Source organism: Drosophila willistoni (assembly GCF_018902025.1).
Source record: "Drosophila willistoni isolate 14030-0811.24 chromosome XR unlocalized genomic scaffold, UCI_dwil_1.1 Seg105, whole genome shotgun sequence".
Lineage (NCBI taxonomy): Eukaryota > Metazoa > Arthropoda > Insecta > Diptera > Drosophilidae > Drosophila > Drosophila willistoni.
This window is the reverse complement of record NW_025814054.1, coordinates 3277187-3293733: the sequence shown is the minus strand read 5'-3', so window position 1 is coordinate 3293733 and position 16547 is coordinate 3277187. Positions and strand designations below refer to the sequence as shown.

Below are 16547 nucleotides of genomic sequence, written 5' to 3'. Positions count from 1 at the left end.
CATTAGCGACACCCTCTCTATCTCCTTCTCTCTTTACCACTCTCTCTCTCTCTGTCTTTGTCTTTTTGAATTTGTAGTCCCGCTATCATTGAGCCCGTTTGCAATGCTGCCCTCAACTGTACCTGTGATAAGGAGAATTTCGCCCCAATTTGCGCCGATGGCAAGATGTACATCTCGGCCTGCCATGCCGGCTGTAGCAGCTCCTCGCTGAGGGCCAGCGATAATCGCACACTCTATTCGGATTGTGCTTGCATTCCAGATGGTAAGCAGAAGAAAGCATACTTCTGGGGGCTATGCCACCCACTTTATGTTTGATCCATTGAAAAAATTGATTTTGAATGGGCTCTTTCAGTTGCTGAGGCGGTCAATGGTTACTGTGATAATAACTGCAAGAACTTCATCTACTTTATACTGATTTTTGCCATTTGCGTATTTATGCATTCCACCTCCGAGGTGGGCAGCATGCTGCTTGTCATGCGCTGTACACATCCAAAGGGTAATTATTATATTCATACCCAGTCAATCCGTTGATATCTAATATCACAACAATTCTCATTAAAACAGATAAAGCCATGGCCATGGGTGTCATACAGTCGGCCATTGGCCTATTTGGAAATGTTCCTTGCCCCATTATCTATGGAGCTGTCGTGGACTCAGCCTGTCTCATATGGAAATCGGTGTGTGGCAAGCATGGCGCCTGTTCACTCTACGATGCGGATACATTTAGACAATACTTTCTTGGTAAGTAGTCCATAGTGTCCGGCCCCAGTCTCCGTTTAGATAAGGATCTACTAAAAGTTCAATCATTTTTACAGGCATAACGGCTGGCATTATGTTTTTGGCATTTCTCATGGATTTGGTTGTCTGGCGGAAGGCTCATCGTATTGATATTGCGCCCGAAGATCATTTGGATGCAGCCGGGCCAGTGCAAGCCTCACGCTCACTGGATGTATCTGAGTCCAAACAGCCCATAGCCCCAGCTCCAGATACGACAGTCTAAGTAAGAAAATAAAACAAGAGAAACGAAATCCAATCTACATCAACAGCAACAACAACAACAACTACTCCGATAAAGAAGCAAAAAAACAAGAAAACAGATTTCCAATAAATGTTTACCTTAATTGTTAATTAGTTATCATTTTGTCTAGTTTTTTAGCCTAATGCAAGAGTTATTATTATGTATTTAGTTAAGTGGCATTTTAGAAAACCTCATTAAAATTTATATAACTATATATACATATGTGTATATATATATATCGATATATTTATATATATATAAATATATATAAATATACATGCATACGTAATCGTATATATATATATATGTGGATTCTGTGCAAATCTCAAATGCTATAGTCGAAAATCTAACGCAACAAAAATATATGTTTAATTTTTTTGATGGCATTCATTTACAAAAACTATTCTATTTATACATATATGTACATACATGCACACGTATATTGATGTGTGTGTAATAATGATTACCATATACATATATCAGCGAAAAAAACAATGTATGTCTTTATATATATATATATATATGTATATATATATATATATATATTTGTGTATATGTATATGTAATTGCAACCTATCTGTGGTAGTTAAATTTTAGTTAAAATTCTATAATAAATGTCTAAGTTTGTCATATAACAACAATAAAAATATACGCAAAGAAATTAATGGTAAAAATATATATAAATACATATGTATATTATCGAAAGATTATTTCAAAATCAAAAGATTTGACTTCACTGACTAACTAACTGTAATAGATATGTACATATGTATATATCTTCCAATTCGTACCATAATTATACACAGTTAGCTAGATACCTTTTATAATGATTTACGAAAAGTTGTAATCATTTCATTTGGTTTTCATTTTAAACACTGATATCGTTGAGTATCATTACAGACGGCATATATACATCTAAAAGCCATTAATCTCATTGAGAATTCAGATTAATAGGTATTATACATGGATAATGTGAAACGTTCAGCCAACACGAGATCCTAAGGACACAAAATCGAAATTTATTTCTGCGTCAAGGATTTCATATACTTTTTAAGGTCATTTGGGGTGGCTAACTTATAATGTGCAGAAAAAAAAACTTCATGTTCGGAATCGCAAAAATTGCTGTTGACCTGTGTAATTAATGTCATCTCGTGAGCTCAACCGATTTGCTTTAAATTTTCCAAAAATATACTTAAATATGAATGTGTTTTGAAAAAAAAAAGAACGATTCCTTGCGATCTTGTAGGTGTATTTATGTATCTTTCATTTAGAAAAATTGAAGGGTATAGCTAAATATTTAGTTACAAATTTCTTAACAAGTTTTATTTTTCGTACTTTCAGCGAAGAGCCCAAATTACACCAACTTCATGGCATAATGCAATTGTTTTAAATACCCATTTTTTTGTTTTGACTTTCGTCCCCGTCTTTGTGTGTGTTGGGTGAAAGAAAACTTTGTTTTGTACCAAAAAAAATGTTGCTTTTATTTGTTAACAATTTCTATATAAAAATGCTTAAATTTACGAAATGCAAATGTTTGTTTTCCCATGCGTTATTCCTAACATGTACTACTCACACTTGCCGTATTTTTTCGCTTAACTAAAATAACAAAATTCAATGTTATACAAACGAAACGAAAACTTGAAAAGTTTCCAGTCTTTTTGCTTGGAAACTTTTGTATCTTGGGCTATTGTCTGATTTAACGAAAAACGAAAACGGAATCAGAATTAAAATCAAAATATCGAAATCAAAATGAAAAATCAAACAAAATAATCAACTATCGGGTGCCCACAGTTTGAATGTGCGATCGAATGACGTTGTCGCTATATACTGAGAATTGGGCGAGATGTCCACAGAGATGACTTTGTTGTCGTGGCCCTGAAGCGTTTTTAGCGGCTGCCAGGTTTTGTTCGACCAGATCTTGGTTGTCGAATCGTAGGAGCAGGTGACCAGAAAGCTACCGCAGTCCTGCTGGTATTTCACATCCGAAATGAGATTGGTATGCGCGGGAATGGTATAGACAGGCTGGCGTCGCCGCAGATCCCAGATCTTGCATGTGTTGTCCTGGGAGCCGGTGGCAATGTGAAAGCCATTAGGCGAGAAATCCACACCAAAGATGGCACCCAAATGGCCTTCGAGAAACATTATGCAGCGTCCAGTGCGCAGATCCCAGACCCGTCCGAAGGCATCCAGACCACCAGTCACTAGAACACTGCCATCGGACTGATAGCTGAGACAATGAACCGGCTTGGCGTGCCCCTCTTGATGCAGCACCTCGGTCTTTTGCTCAAGATCCCAGAGACGCCAACTGGAATCATAGCAGGCAGTGGCCAGAAAGCGTCCGGATGGATGGAATGACACCTTGGATACCCTATGCGGCATATGACCGGTGATATCGGCAATGGATTCCTCATTATTGAATCCCCACAGCTTAACGGCACCATCATGGCCGCCCGATGCCATGGCCACCACATTCTCCTCGTCCGCTTTGACGCCGGGCCGTAGGGCTACGCCTCCCACATAACTGGCATGACCACGCAGTGTCTGCTTCAACCCACAGTCGGGCACGCTCCAGAGCTTACATAGTCCTGACCAAGAGGAGGTGAGCAGCAATGTAGAATCTTCATTGAAAGCGGCACTACTCACAGGCCGTGTGTCGCCCACTTGGGAGCAGAGTGGCGCCAAAGATTGCAATTTCTTTTGCATCTCCACCATGCGGCCAGCTCGTGTGGCACTAGGCACTTCAAGGGCCTCTTTAGCTCGCTCCAGGCGGTCGCGAGCACGTGGCAACGAATAATCCGCCATCCAGAGACGGGCCACACGCAACGTATCGGGTCCCTCGTGATACCAGGTTGTCTGTTCCTGCTCACGCTGTTGCAGCTTGCGATCTTCTTCTCCATCGCCCTGTTTCTGCTTGATAGCGTTCTCGCCCAGGCTAGCCAAAAGTTCTTTTAGACGGCGTCGCCGCTCAGCCGGACCTTCGCCAAAGTAGCAAATGGGTTCATTCAGCTGACGCAGATTGTTTTTAATCTCTGAATCGTCGGTGGACACGTTTATCTGACGCGCTCGCTTCTTGCGTTCGAATTCTTCCAGCAGAGCCACTGTATCGCGTTCCATTTCTGCCTCCAAATCGAAGTAATCATCATCGATCCTGTGGGCCAAGACAGCGGCTGTTGGAGGCGTCTGTTGTCCACCTTTTGTGGCACCTGCAGATTTCTTAGCTGATTCCTCATAGTCTTCATCGGAGTCTATATCCTCCAGCTGTCCTCCCGTGGTCGTGGATGTTGCTGAACCTGCCCCCGTCGTCTGCGTCGTTGTCTGTTGTGCTCCCGTCGATGTCGCTGCCGCAGCCGTTGATGAGGCTGCTGTTGTGGCTGTTGATGCTGCTGTTGCCGCTGCTCCTCCTCCGGTTGTTGAGGACGCTGCAGAGCCGGCTGCTTGACGCTTTCGCTCCGCCTCCTCCAGCGAGCCATAATGCAGGGTACGCTGTCGCTTTACGTACTGTATGTCGTCGTCATCTGACATTCTATTTGTTAAATATTAATCGAAAATAATTAATTTTAAACTAAAATTCCGCCAAAACGAAAGAATCAACAAAAACACTTTGCCGCTGAAAACGTTTTACTAAATAGTGTTGTAAAACGCTCACATACATATGCCGGCCGTCAAATGGCCTAATTTGTTTCTGGCCTTTTTCCCGCTAACTAAGCAGGGGCAGAGTTGCTTTGCGATATTTTGTTAAATAGCACTGCACTCAACGGCGAGCACTTGGCAACACTGACACGTTTCAATAGACACACACACACTCAAGCATAAATTTTCATAGCAGTTGAGAGTCAAGTCAAAAGCAAAAATATTTTTTTTCCTGAGCAGAAAAAAAAAACAAAAAGAAAGAAACAATTTTAACATCGCGACTATGAGCGCCCCAAGCAACAAAATGTCCGCCACAGACCAAATGCGCGCTATGCTGGACCAGTTAATGGGCACCGCTCGTAACGGAGATGAGAGGCAACTGAAATTCTCGGACACTCGGGTCTGCAAGTCGTTCCTGCTGGATTGCTGCCCACACGACATATTGGCGTCCACACGGATGGATCTGGGTGAGTGTCCCAAAGTGCATGACCTGGCTTTCCGTGCAGATTACGAGAGTGCGGCCAAATCACGAGACTACTACTACGACATTGAGGCCATGGAGCATCTGCAGGCCTTTATTGCAGACTGCGACCGCCGCACAGATGCTGCCAAGCAGCGGCTGAAGGAGACGCAAGAAGAGTTGACCGCTGAAGTGGCAGAGAAGGCGAATGCCGTGCACGCACTGGCCGAGGAAATTGGCAAGAAACTGGCTAAAGCCGAGGCCCTGGGCGAGGCTGGCGAAGTGGAGGACAGCATGGAGCTGATGAAGGAGATTGACGAGTTGCGGGGCAAGAAGACCAAAGCCGAGCATGAATACCGCACCTCCATGCCAGCCTCCACATACCAGCAGCAGAAGCTGAGGGTCTGCGAAGTTTGCTCCGCCTACTTGGGTATCCACGACAATGACATACGGCTGGCGGACCACTTTGGTGGTAAGTTGCATCTGGGATTCCTCACCATACGAGAGAAGCTGATCGAGCTGGAGAAGACCGCAGCGCCGAGGAAGGCCGAACTAAAGCGAACGGGTAAGATACCAGATCGCGACGATGAGGGCAGAAGCCGAAATCGCTACTTTGTAGGTGGGCGTGAGTTGGATCGACGCTCGCGGGTGCATCGTTCAAGGTCCCGTGAGCGTCAGCGGGGTGGTGGAGGCGGTGGCCAGCGCGATGGTGATCGTGATCGAAGCGAACGAAGTGACCGCAATGGACGTACAGCGACTGAAGATCGTTCCAAGGGTGATGGTGGTAGCGGTGGCGGTGGCGGCGGGGATGTCATCGAGCGTGGTGATCGTCCTGGCCGTGACCGAGACGGCGGACGCGACCATCGTGATGGTCGCAGGAACGATCGAGAAAGACACCAGCGCAATGACAGAGGACGCTTTGGAGGCGGAGGAGACAGACGTGGTGGTGGCGGTGGTGCTGGTGGTGATGAAAGACGAAGATCACCCCGGTCCAGGGAGCGTTCGCCTCGCCACGATAGACGAAACTATAATCACTTTGCCGGCGGTAACAACAACAACAACAACAATAACCGTAGACGTTCCTATTCCCGCGAGCGTTATCGTCGCTAGACATTGCATTTGGATATGGATTCACAGTTCCAGTTCCTGACGAGAGATCGAGAGAGATGCAATTAGCGAGCAGAATTTTGGGTCAGCGCACGTACGTAGAATTAATTAAATACCAACCACCAACAATTAAGCAAAAAACAAATGAAAACTACAGCAAAACTAAATAATTTATGAAATTAACATTAGACCCTAAAATCATATATAGTATATATATTTGTTTCTATATATATCCTATATATATCTATACACATTCATTGATATTCATTGTAAAATGTTAATAATTTTTCCATTTGATTTGACTCTTCTCCTTCTCCTTACCCTCCACTTCAAAAAACAAAAACTTAAAATCACAAAAAAATAAAGCTCTAAAACTTATGTAAATGATATAACTGAATAGAAAACCAAGAAAAGAAAACAAAAAAAACGAAACAAAATCGAAAATGCTGTAAAGAATTTTACAATATTCAATATACCTATATATAAAGTTTTTGGTACAACATACCGTCCTTTCCCCTGAACCCCCAATACAATGATATTTCGGTATGTAGAGACCCAAAACAAAGAAACCAAAAACGAATTCTATTTTGTTGTAGAGGTAGCCCTCGCAAAAAAAGAAGAAAATACAGTGTTGTCCATAAAGTGTATTAAGTATGTACATATATACATTTGTATATAGAAGAGATTTTTCGAAAGGCGTGCTTTTTTGTTTTTAAATTTCAAGTATACAGGGTTGTTACACGTCGGGGTCACCATTTGTCAAATCTTACTAAATATTTAATTAAGAAATGTACCTTTATGTGATTTATACATATATATATATATATATATATATATATATTTTGATAAGATTGTATTGTGTATAGACTTTATTAACAAATTGATTAGTGTCTTTTTTTTATTGTTTTCGTTTTTTGATTTTTGTAGGAAGAGTATGATTTTCTTCTAAAATATTATAATATAATATACACAGGGAATTAATGATGTAGTTTTGGATATTATTTATCAATATTGAGACTATTAATGGGTTCCTTTTTTTGTACCCAAAAGCAAATGTAACTTAACTTAGAGAAATCTCTCTTTCTTCTGCTTAACCTTTATGGGCCACACTGGATGTCCTTCTCCTTCTCCTACATACATATATATGAATAACAATTAAAAACAAAAAAAAAAAAAAACATCATACATACATATGTCAAAAAAAAAAAAAACAAAAAAACCAACAACAAAAAAAAAACAATTCGACTATATACTTTCTCAGCTATCGCCGCGCGCCTGCCCAACTCTTCTACCCCACCCGTGACCCGAGAGTCGTGTGTCGTGAGTCGAGAGGCGTGAGTCTACGCGTGTGTGTGTGTATGTGAATTGACCGATTTTTGGCCCGTTTAGGGTAAGCCTTCTTCTCTCTCTACTCTCTAACTCAATGTATCACTGCTCTAATTAAATTTTGCAGCCGATTTTACATGCTTACACACACAGCTTGGTTGGTGTGTTTGTGGTGGGTACGTATTGAGTATTGAAACAACACTCTCTCTTTCACCGTCTCTCTCAACTCTTTCTCTCTATCTCTCCATCTCTCTTGATCTAGCATTAGTTCTTTGGCAGTTCTTTTCTTTCCATATACCAACCAGATATACATAAGTATACATAGTATGCAATATAGAGTTTGGGTACGTATTTCCTTCCGGCCGGTGTGTTGTATGTGTATGTGTTTTGTTTTTGGGTACGTATAGTGTTAACCGATAACCGTTAGATCACACTTGGGTACGTATCATTTAATAGAGAGAGAGAGAAAGAGAGTGAGATATACAGAAAGGATATGGCTCAATATGGCGTCATTTGTAGGGTTCTCCTTCTTCTCTTCTATCTTCCACGGTTTCTTCCACAGTTTTTTGGAGTTTAACTTAACCGTACGTATTTCCTCAATCAATCACATATGTTTTTTTTTTAGAATACAAAATATCAAAGCTCAATCAACCAACAATTTGTCAGTAGTTTTTTTTTTTTAACCAGCAACCAAACAAAGCATTTTTAACTTCCATCTCTTTCTTATGTGAAAAGTTTTAATGTGAGCCACAGAAAACGATGTACACACAGATCCAAAATGTAGCCCAATGAGCCCAATCAATCAATCATTTTACGATACGATACGATACGAGAGAGTGAGTATTCGGGTACTACTACTACTACAACTACTACTAAATACAACCAATATATAATATACCATGCACAACCGATATATATATATATATACTATATATGTACATATATATATAACTACATCCTATGTATAAGAATTATTTCTCTTGTACTACACGTGTTTATTTTCTTTTGGGCGGCTCTTATCCTTCCTTAATAACTTCCTTCCTGCTCACTTCCTTTTGATCCTACCAGCATTCTCCTTCTCTGTCTAATGTTCATTTCTTTTGACAGCATTTAAACAAAAACAAAAAAACAAAAAAAAAACATGAAAAAAATGGCAAAAGGATAAATATAGAATGAGAATTTTGAGAGGAGGATGAATATAAAAAAAAAGAGAGAGAGAGTTTACAGTGGGTAAGAATATCTTTCAAAATCAATTAATTAATACACATACATACATACTTATAAACCAATTACCAGCAATTTTTGAAATCAGTAAATCGTAAAATGCAATTACATCTAACTAAATAATTATTTTTCTATAAGTAAAACAAAAATCTATACACAAATTTTTATGTTATTATACAAATTAAACACATTTAAATAAATAAACTTTAATGGACTTAAGACGATTGTAATAAAATTGCACTTAAATTATAAATATCAAAAAGTATTGAATATTATTTTTGATGGGAACCATTCGGATGGGTCTGCAACGGACTTTGTCAACCCAATATTGGTATGAAAAGTCTTAAAGGACTCAATCTTATATTTTCTGTTTGTGTTTTTAGGTGAAAAATATGTTTACATATGACATTGAGGGGATGCGATTGTTAAATATTGAAGATCTGCTGTGGGAGATGTAAGTATAAGAAAACAAAACTTCTAAATATTACTCGGTCATTGTCCTTGAGCAATTGAATCCAAAAAAACAGCGCCATTCCACTCACTTGCTTACGACAAATTTTTGGTCTAGAGTATTTCTTATCTTTTCCATTAATCCAATCTTTAAAATCAACAAATTATATATACAGATTTACGTATTCTAAATTTTCTGGCTTTGTTCTCGAAGGTATTATCAATGACTTAGGTGTTCTTTTTATGGACCATAAATTAACTTTAAATCCTCATATTTCTGCTACAGTTAGTGAAGCTATAAATGTTATTGGGTTTGTGAAATGATGGTCAAAAGAGTTTGACGATCCGCACACAAACAAAATGCTGTATACTTCATTAATCCGTCCTATCTTAGAGTACGGATCTTGCATATGGTCACCTCAATATGAGACGCACCAAAGTAAAATTGAATCTGTTCAAAAGCAATTTCTGCTTTTTGCTTTTCGCTGTCTAAATTGGGATCGCAATGTCAATTTGGCATCTTACTACTTTTAATCAATCTTCCTTCATTAATTAATCGTAGAGTAATGCTTGGTGCTATCTTTATTCACAAACTTTTAATAGGTGAAATAGATTCTCCTGAGCTATCGAACCAATTAAACCTATCTGTACCCCGGAGACCTACTAGAAATTTTATTCCTCTATCCTTGTATTTCTAACAATTCTTTGCATGAAACTTTTCGAGTCCTATGTTCTGATTACAATCTTCTGTATCCTGTAATTAGATCAGATTACGGCATTTGTCCTGTGAAAACCTCTATTTTAGCACACAGCTCATAATTAGCTGTAGTTAATCATATTTTAATTGTTTGTCCGTTTTATTTGTATTTGTCCACGCGATCGTGCCGTCCTATATACGACTGCGCCCCACGGTCGGTCGGGCGGGAGGTGGACAGCTCTCTGCTTGGGCTCGCGCGAACAGGTCATGTTTTGGTGTCGTATGGGCCACTTGAACGTACTTCGCATTGTACGCGTGAACGTCCAGACAATTAACCGACTTTAAAAATTTTTTAGAGTCGAAGTCTGCTCTCTTTTCCAAATGCTAGATACTTATCCCAGGACTAAAACAATTTAAACAAGTTAAACACAGTTTTTGTTTTTTGTTTTGAGAAGGCTTCTCGGTGTTGTTTGTTTCTTTTTTATTATTGCTGTTCCGTTGATTTTTTTTTACGTTCTTTTTTTTAAGGATTGTTTGTTGTTCTTTGATTTTTTTCTCTTTTTTTGTTGTTAACTTGTGTTGGTTTCTTTACGATTTTTTTGTTGTTTTGTTTTTTTTTCGTATCTTTTTTTACGCAATTTACAATTTTTGTGTGTTTCCAAAAGAGAGAGGGGTTTTTTGTTACATTTGTATTTAAAATTAAGTTTCTTTTTGGTTTTTTACGTTTTGTTACATTTTCAATTGGCCCGAAATAGTATCTTTTTTTTTGTTTGTTTCTTTGTCACAATTTCTTAAAGCATTACCAAAAACAAAATCAAAAAAAAAAAACAAAAATTATAGAAAATCTCTGGTTGTTTAAAAAGTATTTGGTGTGTGTGTGTGTGTGTGTATGTGTATTTTGTTTGCTGTTGTTGTAATTGTGTGGTAATGGGAAAACCTTCTCACCTGCTCCTCACTCTTAACTTTTTCATCCATTAAACGTCTTGTGAACTCTCCTACTCCTAACTCAAAACAGTCGCTGCGATTTCGATTTCGAATGAAACGAAATCGCATTTAACTCTCTGTTACAATATGTTTTTTTTTTTGTTGTTGTTGTTGTTGATGAATAGTTTTTCTATATATGTAGATAATTTTTCTGGTTGTTTTGTTTTTTTAAGATGGATGATCATCAATATTATTGGAATTTTTAGTATCTTAATGTTGATTTATACATACATACAATTCTTTCCGTTTGTCTGATTTTTTGTTTGCCATTACAACAAATAATTTTGAGTTACATATATGATTTTTTTTGTTGCCTTTTTAAGTTTGAGTTTGCAACATGCTTAAAATTTTGCACTATTTGTTTAGATTTATAATGTTTATAAAATTCTCATCGATCTACAATTGATTTTTTAAGTATTTTTTTTGTTAAGTGTTCTCCTCTTTATGATGTTGTTGTTGTTGTTGGTTGTATTCGATGGGTACAAAAATTAGGTTCTCGATTTTGTTTAGTTTGTTTAGACACTTAAGTTAATACAAATCTACATAATAGATAAAGTGTGTGTTATGCTTATAGAACTAGCCTAAGATATATCTCAATTTTGTTTTTTGTTTTTAATAATATAATATATATAGTAATAGATTTTCCTTTTTTTAGGTTTTTTGCTCTATATCATATAATAGTTGCTGTTGTTTCGGGTTTTTGTTTTTTGTTTTTGCTTAAAAAATAGACATTTAATTTGGCATTTATTGCGCATTCTTTCTTCACTAAATTAATTAACATGATTTTCCAATTTACTTTAGATGATTTCAATTAATCTATATACAAACAATTTCAGCTTAGTTTTGTTTTTTTTGTTTTTAGTTTTTGTTCTTCTTGTTGTATTTGCTTTCTTAGCGACATTTATCTTTTTCTATTGTTTTCTTTTGATTTTGCTTAAAGAAAGTGTTTCTTGTATTCTTGCGAGTGTGAGTTGATGAAAAGAATTCAAATAAACATTTATTTTAAGCAAAGAATATGCCAAAAAAAGAAAAGAAAAGGGAAATATAGTTGGACAATGTAGAATATGATGTTGAAAGGAAAGAAGGAAGATTTAAAATTAAAGCTATGCACTTTTGCCTTCCCTTTTCTTGTTAAAATTTACTTGGAATTAATCATTTAAGAATGTAATTTCTTTACTTCTTTCTCTGTTTACATGATGAGAATTATGTATAGGCAAAAAAAAAAAAAATGTTTATTAATTTATTTAGGAATTGCTTTTGCTAATATTGTTGTTCGCTTTCTTTTGTTTTTTAAATGCTGGACTAGCAAACAAAATTAATATTCAAATTCAAGTGTGAAAAGCAACAAAATGAGTAAAGAGATTTTTAATTTGAAAAATTAATTATAGGTTTTGGCAGCTTTCTTTTGCTATTTTGCTTTTTCTGAGCGTAATTTAAAAGAAATTAAAAAGAAAAAAAAAATGTTTATGTACGTAAATGGTAATAGTTAAAGTTGTCGTTATATATGTATGTATAATTATAATAGTAATATGTAGTACATAATAATAATAATAATTTTGTAAATGTAGATTTGAGGCATAATCAACTATAATTTACGAAACTAAAATTTATGCATCTAGATCAAATTATAAATCGAGTGCTAAGAGCTAGATTCACAGGAAACTGGACTTGATGATCATCACAAATGTGCGCGGGGGGGAGGTGGGGATGGGTTGTGGTCGGTTTGGTTAAGTTGTATGTAATGGTGTTATTAGTAATCGTATTATTAGTTTTATTATTGGTTTATTGATGTAGGGGGTGGGTGTGGGTTTTGGGTGTTTGTTGTTGCAGCTGTTGCTATATTACTGATGTTGCTGTTGTTGGTGTTACTGTTACTGGTGCAATTGTATATTGCTGTTACTGTTACTGTTGTTGTTGTTGTTGTTGCTGTTTGTTTTTGTCGTTGTTTCAGTCCTTTGAGTGAATCGGTATCACATATTTATGTCCATATGGACTTTTGTACTTAATGCCACAATCACGATAGAATTTATCCGGTATACCTAAATTACATAAATACAATTTGCCACAATTGTTCGTTGATGTTTGTTGTTGCTGCTGTTGTTGTTGTTGTTGTTGCATTGCTGCCGCAGCTGCCGTGCTTGATGATGATGATGTCCCTGGTGTGGGAGTGGCTGCGGTCGATGATGATAGTGCAGCTGCTGCTCCTGATGTTGTCTTTGTTACTGTTGATATGCCATTCAAGGGTAAAATGGGTAGTATTGAGTACTTAATAGCAACCTCATTAATACCGCACGGTGGCGGATCCACGGCCAGCACCGAAGCACTGCAATCGAATAATCAAATATAAAGATTGCCAAGAGAATCATTGTCTCTCCACTTACCGATTAACGCTAAGCCATTTGTTAATTGCATCGGATAGATTGGCGACGTTTGTTGATAATATCACAAGATCTGGTGTGGGTAAGGCTACAAATATATACACCAAAAACAAAGATTGCAATTAAATCGGGAAACGAGAAATCGAGGTAGGTGAAAATCAATTCATGAGCATCGAGATGCTTGCTCTTACCATCCACTGAGTGAACTATGATATTATCTGTGGCCTTAAATAGGGAAATCTCAATGCTGTTGTTATTCTTCTCAATTAATTCGGCCTGCTCCACATAAAGCATTACGGTAAGACCATGGGAAGCCAACTGGCGACCCGTGGCAGCTCCAATGTTGATTGTTCTACACACAGCAAAAGAGATTCGTTAAAACCCATATTTATTGAGTGAATTTGAATGACTTTGTCTTACCTCATATTTTTAACGTCATCGCAAATGATGACTATCTTGGGCCACTGATGATTGTTGGCCGGTGTCAAACGTCTAGCGCCGCCTAGCAGGGTAATGGCTAGATCGCTGGCTCCACGCGCCAATATATCGATTTGCCGCTGCAGAGATAGGCCCGCTCTCTCGGCGCTTAGCTCGATCTTGTTGCGCACATAGGCCGGAATCGTTGGGATGATCAGACCATCGTCGGTCACAAAATCATTACTGCCTTCGAACATGCTCTCGATCTGGCGTAGTTGAAGCGGCTTACTGGCCAAAATGTTTTCATCGTGCCGATACTTCTGCTCCGGCTGATGGTGATGATGATGATGATGATGATGATGATGCTGGTGGTGTTGATTCTTTTGCTCCAAATGGCGCACCACATCGGGCTTTTGGTGGGTAGACTCAATGTCATCCCAAATGGCCTGCTTATCGAATAGAGCCAGATTACCCTCAAAATCGAAATCCTCCTGAAGCAAGGGATCATCTGCCTCACTGCCGAATGTCTGATGCACTTGCTGTTGCCTGATACTACTTTCCCGACGTATCCGATTTCTTTTATTTTTACCATTACCACCATTGCCATTATTATTTCCATTACCATTGCCATTTCCAATGCCATTTCCATTACCATTCCCATTTCCGTTCCCATTGGTATACGAGCCATTTCCATTGTTACGCCTGCCATTACCATAGCTAGAAGCTGCCTGTGTTTGTTGATAGTAAGTTCCAGGTCCTCCTGCACCCCCTCCCACTCCACCTCCTCCACCACCATTACCTATAATATCGATGGGCTTACTGATGGCGACACCAACGCTTCCTCCAGCCTCACCGCTACCGCTACTGCCATCGGCACTGCTACTCCGATAGCTATAGGCACTAGTGCCCAGCTTCACCTCCACCTTGGATGGTATCATATTGCCAAAAAATGCAGCTACACTGTTTGGAGTTGTAGCTATTTGTTGTTGTTGTTGTTGTTGTTGATGATGTTGCTGTTGTTGTTGCTGCAGAGCACTGGAGGCTCGCGACGTTTGCGGCGTCCTAGAACCAAAAAGACAAGACAAGAACCAAAAAGACACAATGAATCTACTGTAGAGGAGTCGTGCAAACCATGTTATGATGGTGATAAGGCTTGCGCAATAACAACTAGTCTTATCTCTCGTTTAATGGCCTGGGACCACTTGTATGTAGTTATTATAGTGGTTAACCTCGGGTATATTAGGCAACCCAGCACACACACTGCAAATTGATAGTGGGGTGAGAATTGTGTGTGTAGAAAATAATGAAATATATGTGTACATTTGTGTGAATATAAAAGTGTTGAGTTGATGGAAATCTAAATGAAAGTAATGATCAAATAAATCTTTCATTCAGCAAGAGGTGAAAAGTAACTTAATAAAAAAAAAAATAAAAAAAAGTAATGATCAATTGTATAAAATTTACCTTTTTACGCCATTGGCGCCATTTAGGATTGAGCCATTGAGTTTTAGTTGCTGCATTTGATCGCTCAATGTAGACTTTCCTCCTGATACTCCTCCGCCGCTGCTGCCACTTCCTCCTCCGCCCGTTGTCCTGCCATGGCCATTCACTTTGCCAGTTTTCGATGTCTGGAACTGGGCGTGCGGCTCATCCTGTTGATGCAGCTGTTGCTGTTGCTGCTGCTGTTGCTGCTGCTGTTGTTGTTGTTGTTGTTGCAATTGCAATTGTTGCTGTTTACCAAGAATATTGGAAAACTGTGGCAATTTAACTGGCGTTGGCTTATTAATCACCGCTGGCGTCGCATGAGACTCCACATCCTGTTTAACGGGCTCAATCAAATTGATGGCTTGAATGTCCGAACATTTGAGGACCACTTCGGCGTTCTGCTTGCGCAATGGGACGCCATTGCGGAAAGCACGCACTATGGTTATTTCTTCGGCGGAGATCTGCTTGATCAGACCCTGGAAAACACCGAGGAACTCGTCGCATGTGATGGACACCGCACAACCAATCCAATCCTGTTGATCTGTTAGACCCATGAAAATGTCGTTTTGCTTTCGTTTCGTTTTCTTCTCCTCCGTTATCCGTAGCTGACACCTCTCTTTCTCCCACTCTCTGTCTCCTCTCCGCAATTTCAATTGTTTTTTTTGTTCGTTTTGATATAATGTTTGCCTGCGTTGAGCACAGTTTGTTGTTGTTTGGTTTCTTTTTAACACGCAATTTCACTCGCCCCCACCTTACTCTCTCGCTTGTTTTGCCACTGGGCACACACACTCTTCTTTTATCTACTGCGCACCAAGCCGACCCCTCGACAACTTTTTGCCAGCCTAGCCGTTGGTTGGTTCGTTTTTTTTTTTTTTTTTTTTTGGTGAGGCGAGAAATTTTGCAATATAGAGAGTTGCGCGTTGTTGTTGTTAATGATACTGCCGGGAAATCTGCTGAGTTGATTGCGTTTTTGGATGGCCACGATTCGTATTAAATTTCGAGGTAACTTTTGATTAATTGAAACTCATGATGTCTGTTCACTTCAGACGATGCAAAAAGAAGTGAATTTTAGTTTAGTTGCACACCAAATAAAATATGGAACAAATACTGGTAAAAAGCCACATACATACACTTTGGTCACACTGCGTATGTTGTGTTTACACTACACCTGCGTTAGGTTCAAATTCCGATTGGAGGCGACCGAAAGTTTATTTTTCTACAAAAGAAATGAAGGCAACAAGTGGTGTTGGATTTAGGGACTTTTAAAAGATTTCCAATATTTGTTTAAAGCGGAAGTCACGATGTTTGCGAAAAGTGAGTTTTATTTATTAACAAATTCGATAGCAAACGCATTTCCGTGTAAACACACTA

At 38.7% G+C, this 16547-nt stretch overlaps 4 protein-coding genes across 5 annotated transcripts in view; 2 read left to right on the top strand and 2 right to left on the bottom strand.

The window, feature by feature from the left end:
• LOC6646008 (solute carrier organic anion transporter family member 74D) overlaps positions 1–1505 on the top strand; it is a 31559-nt gene extending 30054 nt beyond the window's left edge. For both annotated transcript variants that reach the window (XM_023177993.2, XM_002068917.4), the window contains 4 exons: positions 78–262; positions 353–496; positions 565–741; positions 816–1505. In XM_023177993.2, coding sequence (XP_023033761.1) covers positions 78–262; positions 353–496; positions 565–741; positions 816–1000 — 691 coding nt within the window. In that variant the 3' untranslated portion in view covers positions 1001–1505. The remainder of the gene's footprint in view (positions 1–77; positions 263–352; positions 497–564; positions 742–815) is intronic.
• Positions 1506–2478: 973 nt separating this feature from the next.
• On the bottom strand, positions 2479–4646 carry LOC6646007 (U4/U6 small nuclear ribonucleoprotein Prp4). Its single transcript, XM_023177811.2, has one exon. It carries the CDS (start codon positions 4538–4540, stop codon positions 2789–2791), a length of 1752 nt encoding a protein of 583 aa, XP_023033579.1. The 5' UTR covers positions 4541–4646; the 3' UTR covers positions 2479–2788.
• Positions 4647–4799: 153 nt separating this feature from the next.
• Positions 4800–6659, top strand: LOC6646090 (putative RNA-binding protein Luc7-like 1). Its single transcript, XM_002068915.4, has one exon. The coding sequence runs from the start codon at positions 4932–4934 to the stop codon at positions 6216–6218; it is 1287 nt and encodes a 428-aa protein (XP_002068951.2). The 5' UTR covers positions 4800–4931; the 3' UTR covers positions 6219–6659.
• A 5710-nt stretch (positions 6660–12369) lies between these two features.
• LOC6646089 (enhancer of mRNA-decapping protein 3) lies at positions 12370–16271 on the bottom strand. The gene is made up of 5 exons (XM_002068914.4): positions 15156–16271; positions 13695–14753; positions 13466–13626; positions 13278–13362; positions 12370–13219 (listed from the first exon to the last, which is right to left on the bottom strand). Exons 1-5 carry the CDS (start codon positions 15728–15730, stop codon positions 12844–12846), a joined length of 2256 nt encoding a protein of 751 aa, XP_002068950.1. The 5' UTR covers positions 15731–16271; the 3' UTR covers positions 12370–12843.
• Between the last annotated feature and the right edge of the window lie 276 nt (positions 16272–16547).

Bases quoted from the DNA above. Each gene is read 5' to 3' on its own strand.
- LOC6646089 (XM_002068914.4), bottom strand. From the start codon at position 15,730: ATGGGTCTAACAGATCAACAGGATTGGATTGGTTGTGCGGTGTCCATC. The intron at 13,363-13,465 runs GTAAGAGCAAGC...ATATATTTGTAG, and splicing joins CATAGTTCACTCAGTGGATG to CCTTACCCACACCAGATCTT. The intron at 13,220-13,277 runs GTAAGTGGAGAG...ATTCGATTGCAG, and splicing joins AAATGGCTTAGCGTTAATCG to TGCTTCGGTGCTGGCCGTGG.
- LOC6646007 (XM_023177811.2), bottom strand. From the start codon at position 4,540: ATGTCAGATGACGACGACATACAGTACGTAAAGCGACAGCGTACCCTG.
- LOC6646090 (XM_002068915.4), top strand. From the start codon at position 4,932: ATGAGCGCCCCAAGCAACAAAATGTCCGCCACAGACCAAATGCGCGCT.